At 39.5% G+C, this 18,813-nt stretch overlaps 1 protein-coding gene across 4 annotated transcripts in view; it reads right to left on the bottom strand.

The window, feature by feature from the left end:
- The window catches only part of ARL5A (ADP ribosylation factor like GTPase 5A), a 32,367-nt gene extending 18,547 nt beyond the window's left edge, over window positions 1–13,820 (bottom strand). For 2 of the 4 annotated variants that reach the window (XR_005218772.1, XM_037849294.1), the window contains exon 1: window positions 13,489–13,820. Coding sequence is in view for 2 of the 4 variants with exons in the window: in XM_037849294.1 (XP_037705222.1) it covers window positions 13,489–13,534 (46 nt within the window). In the remaining 2 variants the exon portion in view is untranslated. Of the gene's footprint in view, window positions 1–3,177; window positions 3,323–4,686; window positions 4,877–13,488 lie in introns of those variants that run through there. The other 2 variants (XM_037849296.1, XM_037849297.1) reach the window with 2 other exon arrangements.
- Between the last annotated feature and the right edge of the window lie 4,993 nt (window positions 13,821–18,813).

The raw sequence follows: 18,813 nt of genomic DNA on the forward strand, positions 1-18,813 counted from the left end.
TCTGGGGTCTCGTTCTGAATGGAAGGCAGGTAGTAGAGCTTGGCACCACATCCTTCCTCTTAGGAAAGATACACCCCGTAGGGAGATATCATCTGCATTTGAATAGTCTCTCTGACTCTGCTATCTCCACCCTTGTCTGGGTCAGAGCACTGGGGACTGAAAATAACAGGTTTCTCCACTGAGCCAAAAAAGGGACAGAAAGCCCCCTTTCAGGGCCAGTCCATGGCCCCCATCAGTTTCACCTGTCAGCCAGAGATAGCACCTCGTCCTCTGGGCTCCCCTCCCTCCCAGAGAGGTCCTCTGGCTCTCTAAGTTCAGTTGTCACCAAAAGCCTCCGTCTGCTTGTTGGGGATTCATAGCTCTTATTGAGCAGTCCACATTTCTTAATTAAAACTCCAGTTGGGACTGGACTGAGCTATATTTGCTTGCTCTGGGAGCAGCAGTTTCTGTCACAGTGAGGTTTTGCAGTTTGGGCTGCCATGGTGGGGAGAGGGCTCTCAACTGGGGCAACAATTTTTATTAAAGATTTTATGCTGCAATCTCATGCATTCCTCCCAATCCAGGTGAGTGTATGATATGTGGACAGTCATGGTTGTCCCCAGCAGTTATTCCAGATTATTTACTAGTTGTTCCTGGTTGTTTGTTAGTTGTTCCAGGGGGACTAACTAACTTCCACTCCTCTCTATGCTGCCATCTTCTTCCTCCCTCCAATGTGTTTACTTTCTAAAAAACTTTTTAAATTTGAAATAATTTCAAACTTACAGCACAGCTGCAAAAATAATACAAACCCCATACAGAGAACTCCAATATATGACCCCTGCTCCCATGAGTCCCCCCCCTTTTAAATTAAATTCAGTTTTAATGAGATACATTCACATACCATACAATCATCCATGGTATAGAATCAACTGTTCATAGTACCATCATATAATTATGCATTCATCACCCCAATCTATTTTTGAACATTTTCCTTACACCAGAAAGAATCAGAATAAGAATAAAAAATAAAAGTAAAAAAGAACACCCAAATCATCTCCCCCATTCCACCCTATTTTTCATTTAGGCTTTGTCCCCATTTTTCTACTCATCCATCCATACGCTGGATAAAAGGAATGTGATCCACAAGGTTTTCACAATCACACTGTCATCTACTGTAAGCTACAGGGTTATACAATTGTCTTCAAGAGTCAAGGCTACTGGGTTGGAGTTTGATAGTTTCAGGTATTTACTTCTAACTATTCCAATACATTAAAACCTAGAAAGGGTTATCTATATAGTGCATAAGAATGTCCACCAGAGTGACCTCTCAACTCCATCTGGAATCTCTCAGCCACTGAAACTTTATTTCGTCTCATTTTGCATCCCCGTTTTGGTCAAGAAAATGTTCTGAATCCCACAATGCTGGGTCCAGATTCATCCCCTGGAGTCATATCCTGCATTGCCAGGGCGATTTACACCCCTGGGAATCAGTTCCCACTAGAGGGGAGGGCAGTGAGTTCACGTGCCGGGGTGGCTTAGCTAGAGAGAGAGGGCCACATCTGAGCAACAAAGAGGCACTCAAGGGGAGACACTTAGGCACAATTATAAGCAGGTTTATCCTCTCCTCTGCAGCAAAGAGCTTCATAAGGACAAGACCCAAGCTAGAGGGCTTGGCATACCAAATTGTCAGTACTCAGTGTTTGTGAGAACATCAGCAACAATCCAGGTGAGGATGTCCAACACTCCTGCATTTTCCCACAGCTCCTCAAGGGGGCCCTGCAAATATATTTTTATTCTCTGACCAAATTACTTTGGGATGTGTTGCTATTTCACTCTAATCTATACAAATCTACCACATCTCACTTCCTATTCAAAGTTCCATTTAATTATGGTGTTTGAGCAAACTGACTATAGAATATATTGCTTAGAAAATATAGGTCCTGTATCAAATAAAAATCTCTTCCTTTGGTCTCACATGGAAGTTGAAGTTTTAAAACACAGTTTTGACCTTTACCCTTTGGCCCAATTTCCCCTAGTCTTAACCAGATCTGCTTCTCTCTTATGTCTAATTGAAGTCTGGGACCTTTTTCAGCTTTTTTTTTTTTTTTTTTACCAGTTGCTGTATGTGCTAATAATGACATTCATACCCACCAAGCTCTAGCTCTGAATTTCAGGTGTCACACAGATACCCAACGTTCCAGAGACTGATCAGGTTATACACAAAAGGATCAGCATCTCAGAGTCTGGAGACAGCCATTACAATTCAGGAATAGATTTGACTCCTATAAGAGAATCAACAATCTAGGGACCATTACAATAATCATTCCCCTGTAAGGCTGTGCTCTAAGATTCAATTCTGAGTTTACACATGGTACTTAGTCCATATTGGTGAGGCATTATAGTGTTTGCCTTTGTTTCTGGTGTACTTCATGTGAGTCCCTTTTAACCAACAGAATACAGCAGAAATGATGACACTCCAAGGTTTCTGAGGCTAGATTATCAGAAACCTTGCAAGGGCTCCTGGCTCTCTTAGAATGCTCACCCTGGGGCAAGCCAACCACCAAGTAAGAAGTCTGACTCCCAGGATTGCTCTGCTGTTGAGGGAGGAACCCCAGTCTAATCATGTGGAGAGCCTGGAGGGTAAGATGCCCAGACAACTCCTCGCTGTTTCAGCCATTCCAGCTAGGACAACTGGTACAAGAATAAAGATGCCATCTTGGATATGTAGCCTAGTTGAGCTTTCAGATGATTCCAGCCCCAGCTGCCATCTGGTTACAACCAAATGAGAGTCCCAAGCTTCAACTTCCTAGCCAAGCTCAGCCAACTCAGAGAACTGTGAGAGATAATAATAAATTGTAGCTTTAAATCACCAAATTTAGATTTGTTACACAGTAACTGATAATGGAAACACTATGGAAAAATCCATGGGATTATGTGACCTTGGCCAAATGACTTATTTCCTTAAGCCTAAATTTCCTCAAGAAAACAGGGACCATGCTATCTGTCATTCAGCATTGTGTAATGATTAAGACAGCACATGAGTTGTGCTTAGCACCAAGAGAATTAACTCCCAACCTATGTCCCCATTTCTCTCCTAAACTCTAATCTATCCAGCACCACCCAACAAATCCAAAACCTGACATTCGAACCCATCTCTATCTTCCCTAATTTGTTTAATGGTTGATGTGAATAGCGTACCTCAATTTGGACTTGGTCTTGGTCCGCATTCTAGTGGGTATGGACTTCAGCTAAAGTGTGGCCCAAGTAAATCAGGTTGGCTTTAATCTGATTGATTACTGGAGTCCTTTACACGCAGAATGAAAGTCAGATGGGGAGAGAACTCACTGGAAGCAGCCAGAAGCTGGAAGTCAAGGGAACCAGGAGGAGAAAGAAGATACCATGTGCATTGCTATGTGATGGAAAAACCAAGGAACCCCAAAGATTGCTGGCTGGCCAGAACATACCCAGTCCTGGAAGGAAGCAAGCCTTCTAGCTTCTGAAACCAGGTGCCAATGAATTTCTGTTGTTGAGCTGTCTCATTGTATGGTAATTTTTTAGCAGCTGGGAAACTAAAACAATGGTACTACCATTAACTCAGATGCCCCTGGAGTTTCTTCAGTCTTTCCTTCAACCCCAACATCCAACTTGTTACCAAGTTCTATTGATTACACCTTAAAAGTATGTACTGAATCTGCCTCCTTCTCATTCTGCTAGATGATGCCCTCATCACCTCTTATTTTAGAAAACCTTCCCTAAAGGACTATCTCCAATCCATCTTGACACTGTTTCCAGAGTGATTTTTCCAAACTACAGATCTGATAATGACATCCTCTTAAATCATGGCTCTCTGTTTTGACAAGAGGTATAAGTTCTCAGCCTTGTAAACAAACAAACAAGAAAAGCCAATCACAACTTTCTAGGCTTCAGCCTTATTTCTCAGCGCTACCACCAGGTATCTAAAGTGGAGTTCCAAACACCCATCCCTACATAAATTACCACATATGTTCATGGTAACTGTGTCTTTACTCCTACTCATGGTTTGTCGCTGTGCTGGAATTGTCCTGTCTAATTCTCCATTTAAGGAATTCCTATCAGTCTTTTATGGTCCAGCTTTCTAAGAATTAATCATTTTCTCCTTCTTTTCCAAACACCTCTAATAATACTCACCATACTTATAATTATTTATATGTGCTTTAATCTTCTCAGCTCAGTGAGGAACACAGATAATCATCTTTTTATTCCCAGTGACTACAACTCTTCCTGGCACAAGGTGGGTGCTCAATAAATGATAATTTATAAATATTCATTCAATAATTAATAAATGTTGAGGATTATAACATCTCAGGGTAAGGAGGTCTTTAAGAAAAAGCCTTTTAAATTCAGATGGTAGATGCTTCCCAAATAATTGTCATTTACCATAGACGGGAATCCGTAACACTATATAGGTACCTCCTGTTTAAAAAAATAGGAAGATTAAGTAAATAGAAAATTTAATCCAACTCATTTTTATCCAATTGCCTTTTTTTTTTTTTTAAATGAAAGAGAAGGCAGCTTAGAACCATTAGGGTCCTTAAGTGGTCTGACTACCCTCCCACATACAGTTTCTTAAGAATCATGTTAAAGACTCAGGACCTAGTATATTTCAACTTTAAAGATGACTAGGATGAGTGAACTAAGAAAATGCTCAAATACAAAGATGATGCTTACTTAAAGTGGAAAGGTTAATGGTCATGTAGGAAGGTCAGGTGAATGATCACCAAGAGGCCTCAGCAGGTGACAGTCCTCTGGTGGATTCACCTACTCTGCGGCCCTTAGTCTCCCAGGTACAGAAATCCATTCTTGACACTATCCCAGAGTAGACTGGCTGCAGAGGAGGCAACTCACAGAAGTGATTAATCTACAAAATAAACAACAATGCCAAATGAGTAATGTACAATGAAACCAAATGTTCAAAACTGCCTATCAGGTGCAATCTCTCCCTGAAGAAAGGTATACAGGGAGGCCGAATTAAAATTAGAAGATTACTTGGGGAACAAGGAATTAAATCAAAGAAAGTGCTATAGGCCACGATGACCACGAGCCTTTCTTCACAGTAGGGCTGTGCCTACATCAGTGCTGTATTATCAAGTCCTTGGAGCAGGCTGTCTTTCCAGCTGGGAAGTTTTTAAATGGGCATGGCAAGTTTGCCTCTCTAACTCTACAATTGTGTATGCTCCAAAATTAAGCATCTCCCTTCTGATGATACATCTCTTCTGTGCTATTATACCTATAAACATTCTAATACAACCCAGAATTCACGTCAGGCTACACCCTTATCTCTAACTTAAATGGAATTTTCTAGCTTCTCATTTGAATATTGATTTTTCATAATGCCATCTCTAAATGTCACCTTATTTCTAAGTCCTAGGAATACCAATTTTTAACTTCCTATCTATGTATTATCTAAAGGACTAAATTTATACAGATTTGCCAGCACTCCAGAAGACAATAGAAGTACTCTGACCAATAAGAGAAATAGTATCCTAAAAACAGTACAAAATTCATCAGAGTCCAAACGCAAACAACACAAATATAGGTCAGAATCTATATAAAGGACTTCATAAAAAGTGACTAAAATATATCCACGCATGTGTGCATGTGTGTATAAATAATACACAGAGACCACGAAATAGAAAACAACACTGTCTCTTATAAGGTCCTTGTCACTTAAAGAGGTTAAACATTTATTCTAACCATGCTACCATTTTTCAAAATATTTTGCTATTCTTCTTTGGTAATTGCTTCCAGAGCCTGAGATACACCATTTTGAACATTTCCAATGGAGGCAAAGGTTTCTAAAGATAAATTTGACTTTAAAGGGAGAGGGCAGACATTTGGGCAGGTAAAAGGTGGCTAAAACAGGTGCCCTTTGTGGTCTAAACAAGGTGTGACTGCTGAATCATAAGAATAATTCGAAAAATTTGTCTTCAAAGAAATTCTAGAAGGATTTTCAAAAAATGCTCTGAGTAATAGCAGGATGTACCTGTGGAAAAACTATCCAACATCCTAAAATGATAGCTTTGAAGGTGACAACTCTCATCTGGACATGGGTTTCAGCATAAGTGCTTTTTTTTTTTTTTTTTGGCTTTGAACAAGATAAAAAACCTTTATTTTAAAATATTCTATTCCTTTCAAAATATATACAGAGAAAAAGATTCAAATAAAATATGACAAAATCACAGGAAACAAATGCCAAATTCTGGTCATAAGATCAAGAGAAATTGGTGACACCCAGAAAATCAAGAATAGTCATAACATAACAGCCACAAGAGAACCAGGGCAAACAGATGGAGGGAGAATGGCCAAGTCAAATTTCCCTTGAACCCTCTATTCCCAGTTTTTTTGTCCAACAAGTTAACAGCCAGCTCAGAAATGTTCAAGTTATATGTAGTCTTATTTCTACCTACCTCATGTACTGGTGAAGCCATTTGTTTAATAAATACAATATCAGGAAAAGGACTTATCTCCATCCAGAAAATATATTAGGATGACTACTAGTTGAAAGTGGCTAATAATTCTCTTTTAGGAACAGTATCATATAACATGGGAAGCACTGTTGAAATTCAGGCAAATTTTCTCATAAGCTGTTATGTTAAGTACGATAAAGAAACTTTCTTTAGTATTTTTTTTTAACTTTATAGAAATGGTAGAAAACACTGTTTGAATCATGAAATGAGTCCTATGGGGCATAGCTAAAGTATAAGTCAACTTATAAGTTCAAGTATAAGTGCTTTTTAAGGTGGTCTTCTTACTCTCTCTTCTGTCTATCTAATTTTATTAATTCAAGCAATTCCTATGTCACCTACAAATGCATCAATATACAAATGCATGTCCAAACTCTTAAGACATTATGTAAAGCAGATTTCTACAGGCAATCATGGAAACACAAGTTAATATGTTTGAACATGAGGTTTTTTAATGGTTACAATATTTTTAAGAAGGGAGAATGAAATTCAAATCAAATGTGTGCAGAACCTGGAAAATTTTCAAGAAGCCACAAGTTCTGTTGGAGCAGTCTGAGATCTCTTCTGAGTGCTATTCCAAAGAGGAATCCATGATCCAGAGGACCTTCACCTTCTCTGCCCTGAACACCCAAAAGCCACATTTCACTACCAATTTCTGTCCACTCCCTCCAGAGACTTGGCTATATTTGTGTTTTTACAATAAAGCACCAATAACTGTTTTTAATAGCTTCCTAAATCTGAGGCATAGCACATGAATCACAATATCTATAAAATTAAGACATAAACGTAAAAGGCTCAAAGATCAAGTTACCAACTCAATGGTGACAAACTCATTTATTCCCAAGGAACTAATCATTCACAACCTCTTTCTGATGCTAAATCAACTTCCTTTGACCCTCCTTAGACTCTGCCACCACCCAAGTCTGTTCCTCTCATTACCAATACAGAACATCATTATTCCATGCAAAATATAAATCTGAGGCAAAAAGTGTTATAAGGCACTTCAAAGCAAACACTCTACAGAGGCTAAAATATTATATGCATGCTGATAGATAATTTTATTGTGAGCCAATGTAATAAAACTTTTGATCATTTTAATTCTTTGATGCACATGAATCATCATAAGTATGTGGACTTACAATAAATAGTTCACTGACTAGTATGATTTTTTCTTTTAGCATATCTATGCCACAGCATTCCTGCACTTAGATAAGCCAAAATGACCACAAACTGTTAAAATACTTGGATGGAATTTAGAGTTATAATTAAGGCTTTTGTTTCCCAATCAATATTTTACTGCTTTGTTATGAAAATATTTCTTATTTTTCTTGTTTTCCTACTTCAATTCCTCTTGACAAACCCAGGCAGCATACCAGTTCCATTCATTGCCAGTTTCGAAAAGTCAATATATGCCTCCAACCAGTAAGCAAAAAGTCTAACTGCCACAAACACAAAGTCAGAAAAACTGGGAGTCATCTGGACTCTTCACTCTCACCTCATAGATAAACTATCACCAAGCCCTATCAATTCTATCTAAGATAGAACACAAGATCCATTTCTGTCATGCTCACTCAATTCTCTCAGGCCATTGCACAGAGCCTGAAATAAAGCATGTACTTAATAAAGCATTTTTCAGTGATGAATAAATAAATCAGACCTGAAAGATATAATAAACGTTAGGAGGGATTTATCTGCATAATTAAGTCACTCTGTATTAAAAATTCAATTTTTAAAACTTAAAAGTATCATCAATAAAAAACAAACTTTGAAGATAAATTTGCTGTTTATAGCAATGGCAATGAAGTTTTGGAAAAAAACGCACACCTCTCTTTTGCACTAAGAGGTTGCTGGAAAAAAGCAACGGCTATACATGGCAAAATTCGAGCTCCAACCAGCAGACCAAAACCACACAATAACTTGAACAGGGAAAGTTTAAAATAAAGAAAATAAATGTTTCAGGGGATTGAAGTACTGACAGATTGGTGAGAAATAAAAAGAACTCGAAAGATTATAGGAATGACCAATACAAGGAACAATGTACCACCTCCAGGACTGAGATAGAGGATCCAGGGGAAGACTACTCTACCCCCCTCCTCCACCCAAGGCTGAGCTCCAGACCTTGTTAGAGGGCACTGCTGTTGTTCACTAGTGGCAGAAAAGTCGCTATGGTGTTGGACCAGTGAAACTTGCCAGATATTCTCCCTCTAGGATAGGGAAGTGTTTTGTTGGAGGTGTTTTGTTGGAGGACCTCCATTATGAAACAATCTGAGGTGGGTGCTGGGAGAAGCTGCTGGCTGCTGTTGATGGCCATGCGGTGCAGGAACTGGATACTGAAGAAGCTGTTCTTGATGCAGGAGCAGGGCAGAGCTTGTCAAGACACAATACCGTAAGGAGGAAGTAAAACCCTTTCCTCCTGTGATGTCTCTCTCTAGTGTCTAGTCTACTGGCAACGCTAAACACTGTGCCAGCTGGCCATAGAAAAATATTTAAAGGACCCAGCTCCTTTCCACAGAGCAGGAAAAAAGAGAGAATCTGGAGCTAAGAGGCAATAAATTGGAATCTGGCTACAGTCCACCATTTGGCTACTCAGCTTCCGTATCTTTGAACTCCTGTACAAAAACAAACAAACAAAGCCAGAAGCTGAGTTGGCTTCCCCAGCACCAGGCTCCTGTAGCATGGGCAGCTTCTCCAGCACTAACTTACAGTTACTTTTCTAAGAACCAATCAGATGAACATTACAGGGCACCAATCAGAATGCTCTCAATGGGGGAATGCTACAACTTTCTTAGTTCTCTTTATGTCAGAAAGTTCTTCCTTTTATATAACATGAATCTTTCTTATTAAAGAAAGAAAGCTTTTATAAGCCCTGACTCTAACACCAGACAATCTTGGTTAGAATCCCAGATACACTATTTTTAAATGTCGTGCCTTAAGTAAGTTACTTAATGTTTCTTTAGCCATGTAAAATAGGGAGAATAATATCTAATTCAAAGGGTTAGAGTAAGTCAACAAAGTGAAGATTAAATCAACTAAACCACAGAACACTTAGAACCTAACCTTGTATACCTCAGTAAATGTTAACTGCTATTATTTTATCTGTAAGGACCCAGTTAGGTTTTCAGTCCCCCTACCCTACAGTTGAAAGCTCCAAAGGGCAAGGGGCTTTGCCAGTTTTGTTCCCTGCCTTATCACCTAGAACTATTCCTGGCCCAAAGCATGTACTCTAAAATTATTTGTTTGATAAACAAACCACTCATCACAAGCCCTACTTTACTAATTAAAAGATACATAACTTTTAGACCACTCTGGAAAGTCCCGAAGTTATGAAGACTTATAGCTCAGTAATAGAAACAGTTGGGGGCGGGGGGGGGGGGGATTGATATCAATCTCTTCTTTAAAAAGACAACACATTCCTTAGATGTTTTAACTTGCCTGGCTCTAACAGACACCAGTTATGTGACCTGGGAAAAATCACTCCACTTGGGCCTCAGTTTCCTCTTTCAGGCAAAAAATAACTACTTCAAAAGACTGTTGAAACATTAAAAAAAAAAAAAATCTATAGTGACACCTAGGATAAATATCATCTAAATGCAACCTCTGTATTTTCCAGTTTGAGCAGTATCCAATTAACTTTCATGGTGTACTCAATCTAGCTAAGCTTTAACTGAAAAATGCTACTCTAAAAGTGTTTCAGAAAATAAGAAATATGACACAGTCTACATTTTATCAGCATGGCAAACTCTATAAACCCCCAAAACCTTCCTCCCAAGAGTTTCTGTGAAAAAAATACAGGATTGTTTTGTTCCTTTTGAAAGTAAAATATTCAAGCTATATCAAAACTTACATATACTCCATTTAACACAGAATCAAAAAGACCTATAAGTATCTATCTTTAGCTTTAATGGTGAATATTTTGAAAAGAGACCCTACTAATAAGACAACTACATCATTTAGCAAAAGAGAAACAATTTACTCATATTTATACAATACTGACATCTGACTTACTAGTACTTGACTTCATTAATTCCTCTGACAATAATATCCTAATACGAAGGCAAATGTTTGGTTAATAATCATAACAAAATACAGGTAAGAAGACTATTAGCAATTTTTAGCAGTAACAATGCACATATCCTTATTCACTATTGACAGGTAGCTATTGGCAAAGCTCTAAATCACTCTTAAGTTACAGAAACAATTTTATCATTTAAAAATACAAAGTGGATACTTAATAAATCAAGCACTTGACTTGAGGCTTGTTCTTGTGAAACTTAGGGTTGCAAATGGGAGGCTGAACCCTTCTATTACATAAGAGGTATCTCCAGGGAACCTCTTTTGTTGCTCAGATATGGCCTTTCTCTTTCTAAGTCCAAATAAATTCATTAACCTTCCCCATCCTCCCTCCTGGGACATGACTCCCAGGGGAATGAATCTCCCTGGAGATGCGGGACATGGTGCCTAAGAATGAGCCAGGGCCTGACAGTGAGGGATTGAAAATGCCTACTTGACCAAAAGGGGGAAAAAAAAAGAAAGGTAACAAGCTGAGGTCACAGTGGCTGAGAGATCCCCAAAAAAGTCAAAAGGCTATCCTGGACGTTTCTCTTATGCAAGCTCCAGCTAGACATCCCAAATGGCCACAGTATGCCATGCACTTACCAGAAGTAGTCCCCCAAAACCTAGGTCCCTACGTGAGATTCTATAAAAGATTCCCTTGCTAAGTTTTATCTCAGAAACTTAAATCCACCAGAGTGTTTCTATGCCAGACAAGTCCTTAAACCCAGAGGCAACAGCCTCTTTAAGAACAACAAGCAGATGCAGCCCCCTTCCCCATACTGTCAACACCCCCTTTCAATATGAACAAGTTTGGGGGCTCACTGCCTAGACACCCTGAAGATGGAAAAAGAGCTTAAGTGAGAGGAAGGGGCAGCAACAAACAAGATAAAATTTAACAAAGGTCTATGAATACTGAAATTTTATATAAATATATATATATATATATTTGTAGATGCTGGGGTGTTGGAATAGCTGGAAGGAGGTAAATGACATGGTGGAACTGTAACCTTTGAAATTTGCTCTACAGCTATTCGTTGAATTGTGCTTTGAAAGTCTTCACCTTTCTGTATATACCCTATATTGCATAATAAGGAAACAAGACCCATAATTATTTTTGAAATTACCTATATAACTGCTTGTTGAGCTGTACATTGAAAATTAACACCTTTCTGAATGCATGTTATATTTCACAATGGAAATAGCTGAAGTTTTGGAACTGTGACCCATGATATTCTTTGAAATTTGCTCTCTATTTGTTAAACCGTACTTTGAAAGTTCTCACTGTTATGTATAAATATTAAGGTTCACAATAAAAAAAAGCATTAATAAATACAAAGTGGAAATATTTCTCTGGCAGTACTAGAGCTCAATTAACAAAGTTTTACTAAAATTCATGGCAGAGTTGTAATACTGGATTTGCTAAAATAATACAAAATTATGGATGATAAAACTAGAATACATATTATCTACTGTAAGCACCACCAGTATGACAGAGGGTAGGTTTCTAATTTATTTTACCGACAAGATACTTGAGGAATAGAGATTAAGTTTTCAAGTTCTGTAGAATGTAGTTGCTCAGTCAAAACCATTGGAGTCATAGATGTGAACATCTAGGCCCACAGGGGTCAAATGACAGGTTCCCACTCTTCCAACACAAACAGCTAGCCAAAGACAATGTATACGAGAACTGGTTTTCTCCAGTTTATGAAAAATCTCAATATTGGGAAAATTATTTGAAACACTGCCCTTCCACTTAGTATTATGTGATCTACACTCTCTTGTTTTTTTGTTTGTTTGTTTGTTTTTTAAGATACACTAGGGATCAAAAGTCCAGCTCTCCTCCCTTCACCATCCTATAGGAGCAGGTAGATCATGAAGGAGGTGGTGGGTGTTGTGGGTCTATGTAGTAGAAGCCACAGTTCTTTTAAGTCTTTACTGAAAAACTGGGATGTGACGCCATCTCCACCAGCTTACACAAGAGAAAAACACAAAGTTTTGTCAGAAGGAATGATAAATCACCCAATTTGAGTTAAAAAGAAACAAAAGTACACAACTACATTGTGTTTTAATGACTATGAAATCTTTTTACTTAAATTGTATCCTCTTTCCCTGGTTTTATACACATTTTGTAACAAGTCTTAATAAACTTGATAAGCTTTTCACCACAATGCTTAAGAGTGTAGCTGAACTTAAGCAACCCTATATGATAACACAGTTTATATATGGTAGTTACCTACTATTAACAAATGTCTCACATGGGATGATTTTTAAGTGCTTCCACTTTAACATTTTTAACCCAGAAAAAAATCTAATTAAACACCACGAGGAGGAAAATGACCTTAAACTTAACCTTAAACACTGATATATAGCAAATGGAGAGAAGTCCATCACCGTTCAGAATGCAGAAGGGTTCCCCCTCGCCCCGAAAAAGGGGGTGGGAGTGGAGGGAAGGCTCCTAAACCTTGGATGTACCGGCCAAGTCAAGAACTATTCCTCCCGTTTTCCGCATACTGCAACCCTCCAGGCTCAGTGGGGCGGCTAGGGCCATAACCGACAACCCTCATCCCAAAGGACCCCAGCAACCAAACACAATTGTTGAAGGAAAAAGGGTTCAAAGACAGGCCAGGTGGTGCCATGCAGGGACGTCCGACATGGGGCAAATAAAAACCTTTTCCATTCTCAATCGAAATCGGAGCAATGGGTGTATCTGCAGAACGGGTATCTCAAAAAGGTCACCTAAGACAAAAGGCCGCGAGTCTGAACCACCTAAAGCTGGGGGGAGGGGGAAGGGGGGTTGGTGAACAGCCTCGGGCTCCCATCCGCGCAGCCCGCACCCAGCGCTGAGTCGGCGCCCAACCCAGCCGCCCACATTCCGGAAGTATTCAGAGCCCCCGTCCACCCAGCCGGGACTGACCCTCTCCCCCACCCGTACATCCTTGCCCGAGCCCCTCACCCTGGTGATTGAACAGTCTCCATATCCTGGTGAAGAGAATTCCCATTCTTGGGCAGCGTACCCCCCTCCAGCTACCCGTGCCGCCTGGCCTCCCCCGGCTCAGGCTGAGGGGGAGGAGAGAGACGAGCCAGAGCCTCCGCCTCGGCTGCTGCTGCTCCCGCACTTGCCGCCCGCCCACTTCCAAGGAACCGGAGGGAAGCCGAAGTCCAGGTCGCCCTGCCGCGCGCGAGGCCCCGCAGCTACCGCCGCGGGACTCGTCTGGCTCGCGGACATCGCCGCCGCGTTGTCTGCGCCTCGCCTCGCGGGCCACCGTCCTCCCCCAGTTCCTCTCGGGCGGCAGCGGTGGCAGCTACCACGCGGGCGGGGCAAGGGGGCGGGGCGGGAGGGCGCGGGCGCGTGGCCAAGTGGGCGGAGCCTGGGAAGAGGCTCCCGTCTAGCCCTTTGTAGTTTGCATGACCCGGAGAGCAGAAGGTGGCTGGACTGAACCCCTGACCGATTTAGGCAACGCGGGCTGCGCGTGGAGAGGGACCAGCTGGCTCTCGACTGCTTAGTGCAGCGTCCCCGCTGAGTTGTTTTTTTTTTCAGCCCTGCATTCCCTCCCAGGGCCATAACGTAAACCTGCTATGGAGTGCCCACCGTCCATCTCCATCCGTTCAAACACACTACCCCAGAGTTCGCACATCCTGGCCCTCAAAGACCTGACGTTCCAGAAGAGTCTTTCAGGGAAGCTAAAGATCTTTTTTTTTTTCGAGCCTCTTGTCTCCAACACCCAGCTGAAGCCAACTGCCTTGCCTAGGCAGGCAGTTCTTTGCGCTGGCTCTGTACCTCCGGTCTCTTCCCTCTCCAATCTCCCTCCACTCTTTCAGGTCAGTCTTTCCGAAAGCCACGATTCGGTTTTGTCACTCCCCTGTTAAAAAACCAAAAACCTTTAGTGGCCACTAAAGCTGTTTGAGCAGGAGAATCCAAATACCTTAGACAGATACTCGTCCTCCACAATACGGCCCCAGCTGTCCTTTCCAGCTGTAACTCCCATTATTTTTAAGAGTCGCTGCCTATTAGACAGCTGGTCAGATGGTCAGATATTCTCTGCTCTGGCAGTCCTCTCACCTGTATACCTTGAACGGCCGTGTCCCATGCTATGTAGGTGTCACACTATTTAATCGCCTATTGTGGGATATTTGGTTGAAAAGTAAAATATAAATTAATCCGTAGGAAACTTGATATCAGAATTCTTGTTCCACCTGTTTTGTGTGTGTGTGTGGTGGGGGGGTGTTTTTTGTTTTGTTTTGTTTTGTTTTAAGCTGGACAAGTTGCTTAAGCTCTATAGGCCTCGGTTATTACATAGGCAAAAGCAGAGAATCTCAGAGGCCTTTCTTTGATTCTAGGTCATCTGATAACTATGACAATTAGTCCAGACTCTTGTAAGAGGTAAGAGATGGTAAGGGTTGTTTAGTTCTCCTCCACAATGAAATCAGAAGCATAGTTAACTCTATCTCCTTCTGTTCTCCTTAACTTTGGTAAAAGGAAGAGAAATAAAGGGGGGGGGGGCTGTAAAAGACATTTTGAACTGCTTTGCTTACCCCTCCCAAGGGCTGAATGAAATTAAAAAATACAAAACAAACTACAGGCACTTCTTCTATCTATAGAGGTTAAAAAACAAGTTTGGAGAAGACTTATATAGGAAAGGAAAGAAAATCATTATATTAATCCAAGTCTATATTTACATAATAAAGTACTGTATTGGCTGTTTAGAAAAACAATATTGTGTGCATGGCCAATTTACATGAACTGTATTTTTTATATTTCTACTCTTGCACACTGTAGGTAATGCTTTCAGTGCTCTAAGACATTTTATAAACTCCTCACACAACTCTGCCAACTTATTAAATGGATGTCATATCCATATTAACTTCTGAAGTTAGGGTTTTGTATTTTATAATCTACATTAAGTAGAATGTCTCCCAGATTATTTTCTAAGTGTCTTTAAAAAGAAAAGTGAATTTACCTAATATAATCTTGCCCAACTATATGACCCACGAGTGAAAAAACAAATTTGGAACTACTTAAAGTAATTGGGAATCTTTGTTCAATGGTGTGAAGCTAGTTGTGAAAACAGATTCCTTATGATCAGTGATGTAAAAAATGTCATTAGAGAAACTTCTGCTTCAAATCATGAAAGAGTACAGTGGTCTGGAATAAACAAATAGAAAACTGGACAAAATGTAAGTAGTGTCTGTTTTCACATATTGGACAATACACAGTGCTGTGTAATGGGACAAAAGAAGAACAGATAAGATGAGTTTAACTACTGCCTAAATTTCTGCCTGGAAGCAAAAAAAAAAAAGAGTCTGGCAATCTCATTGAGTTGAGGAAACAGGTAAGTGTTCCAGGAGGCCAAGGTGGCTGGAATCTGTGAAACAGTGTGATGGTTAGTTTTATGTGTCAATTTGGCTAGGCTATATTACTCAATTATTTAATCAAACCCTAATCTAGGTGTTACTGTGAAGGTATTTTGAGATGTAGTTAATATCTATAATCAGTTGACTTTAAGTAGGGAGATTACCCTCATCCAATAAATTGAAAGGCCTTAAGAGCAAAAATTGAGGTTACCCAGAGAAAGAAGAAATTATGCTTCAAGACAACAACATCAGCTGAGAGTGTCTAGCCTGCGGGCCTGCCCTACAGATTCTAGATTTACCTGATGCCACAGTTACATAAGCCAATACTTTGAAATAAATCTCTTTATTACATATATAATAATTTTCATTATTTGCACTAGTTATGTTTTATAAAGTTGCTGAAAATACTGAATTAGCAAATACTGCACCATTGCTCCTGGGGGAATTACAGTTTTAGGTTCCTGCGAGCCTCTCATCACAGCATTTTTGTTACCCAGTCAATAGAAAGCTTTTATGTATTTTATGTATAAAATATACATAGTTTTATGTGTGTTTCTGTTTAAAGACACCTTATTTAATATATACTGTTGATTGATTAACTTGGAGCTCACAGCCAACAGCACTATAACTCATGCCTGAACTAAGCCCTGTTTAACCTCAGCTGGGAATGTGCGGGTTAGGCAACTCAGTATACTTTGCTGTTCTGCTCATGTCTGTGAATGACTGGAAAAAGCAGAGAAATTGATTTTGGTGTTACAGAGAAATTTTAGAGAGGTGAATTTGCAAATACAGAATCCATGAATAACGAAGATTGAATGTGTGTGTGTGTGTTTTACACACACACACACACACACACACACACACACACACACACACGGTACTGGTTAAGTTTCCCTGAAGAACCCTGACTGATATACAGAGTAACTGAAAGGAGGGAGCTACACAGAGAAAAGATCCAGAAACCTGCATGGTAGCCATTTGAGTCTTTGGCTGCACATCAATCTGTGCTTTTATAGCATGAAAACCCCGTGAGGCTGGCCAATGACAATTTCTGAGGAAAATATAATTACCTTGGAGCTGTAAGGCAAGTAATTCCCAGAGCTTACAAAAGACTAGGAATTATTTGAGTTCTCTCCAGTCAAGGTGGAGAGAACTCACTAAATATATGGGGCATTCAATAGGGACCCCAGAGAAACCAGGACTTAGAAGAGGACCTAAATTAACCTACAAATAAGCTCTGAGCTCTAGATCAGCCTTAAAAGAGCATAAAAACAAATCTTGGAAGAATCAAACTAATCCACCGGTGCCTGCCAAAACATTCTTTAAAGGAATACGAAAAGATCGAAGCATCAACAATGTAAAATTTATAATATCCTGCATCTAGTAAAAAATCAGTGGACATAAAAAGCAACAGTAAAATATGACCCATAACCAGAAGAAAAATCACTCTACAGAAACAGATCCAGGCACTGGGAGGTTAAGAGATTGCCTTAACCAGAGCTCATACCTAGTTAATGGTAGATCTAGGCTTTGAACACAAGAAGTCTGACTCCATAGCCCACACTCTTAATCACTATGCTAATCTGCATGTTGTAAGAAAGAACAAATGAGGTATTTCCCTCTACAATCCATTTTATTAGTGGAAATGTACTGATGACGAGAGGTGGGTTCAGGGTCAAGTTGATGTGATGATATCAGTGAGCTACTGTCATTCTTCCAGTTGAGAGTTTCAGGTTATTGGTTGAAACACCTTGATAGTTGGGACAACCTTATATAACTACCTTCTATTGCCTCTACAATAACTATTGAATAAGCTATTCATACAGTCAATATTTATTGTATTCCAGACATTGTTTTGTATGCTTCAGGTGACTACCTGGCTTAAAAGCATTCTATATATATATGTTAATAAAAGTACTTTAGAGAGAAAGTTACAATGAACTTTGGTTTACTTTTTTGCAGTCAGGTCTAATAATCCATGCCCTGCCTTTACAAGGTGGGTTAGATGGATTAAATGTGATAATATCTGTGAAATTACTTGGCTGTAGTAAATCACTGTATGATTCTAATGCAATGATAATAATCAACATAGCAACATTTCTTTTGAATTTCTGGGGTGCTGCAATGAGAGAAAAGTAAAATAACAATCAAGTCTCAGCATAGACAACTGCCCCTGAGCACGTGAACTATCAAACCATAAACTACATGCTATCTGTGGAAGAACATGCTATCTGGTACATGATACATTTGGAAACTTTTGATAACTGTTACATTAAAGTAATAATTAGGGGTATCTGGTGATTAATAAAGTTTGTCTAGTGTATTTTTTCTATACCGTATTAAATCCTGTTTCATACACATTTTATATTCATTATACTCTATTTCACATGTAGGTGTATGTGCATGCATGCATATTTAACTTGCACTCTTTTCTAATTTAGTACAGCTTTTTTGATCACTCATTTCACCTAGCACAGTATTCAGGAAACAGTCATTTGATTGAATCTGTGTTTCCAGAGTAAATGTTTAGAGTTTTTTTCTATAGGAGTTATAGGAGTGTACCTATTGACTTCCACTATTTCTTTAGTATACGTCTAGAATAATAGAAAGGAGAGGTAACACTGGTTTGAGTGTGTGTTTTTTTTTTCATTTATTATATAAAAGAAAAAAAATTAATGCAGTTGGTTTGTACACATTTAAATTCCATAAAACAAATCCATAGAAATCAGGATACTACATGCATGCACTCTGCGTTTTCTTTGTTAAATGTTTTTTGTCACAAAAATAACAACACAACTTTTTCCTTTAAAGCCACTAAAGCAGAGGGAGAACAAAACATGCAGCACTGTACACATTTGCATAGTATATTTTACCCAGCATGCCTTGTAGAATGCTACACATACTTATTTAAGAAAAATAGAAGGGG

This window comes from Choloepus didactylus, chromosome 9 (assembly GCF_015220235.1).
Source record: "Choloepus didactylus isolate mChoDid1 chromosome 9, mChoDid1.pri, whole genome shotgun sequence".
NCBI classification, from domain to species: Eukaryota; Metazoa; Chordata; class Mammalia; order Pilosa; family Megalonychidae; genus Choloepus; species Choloepus didactylus.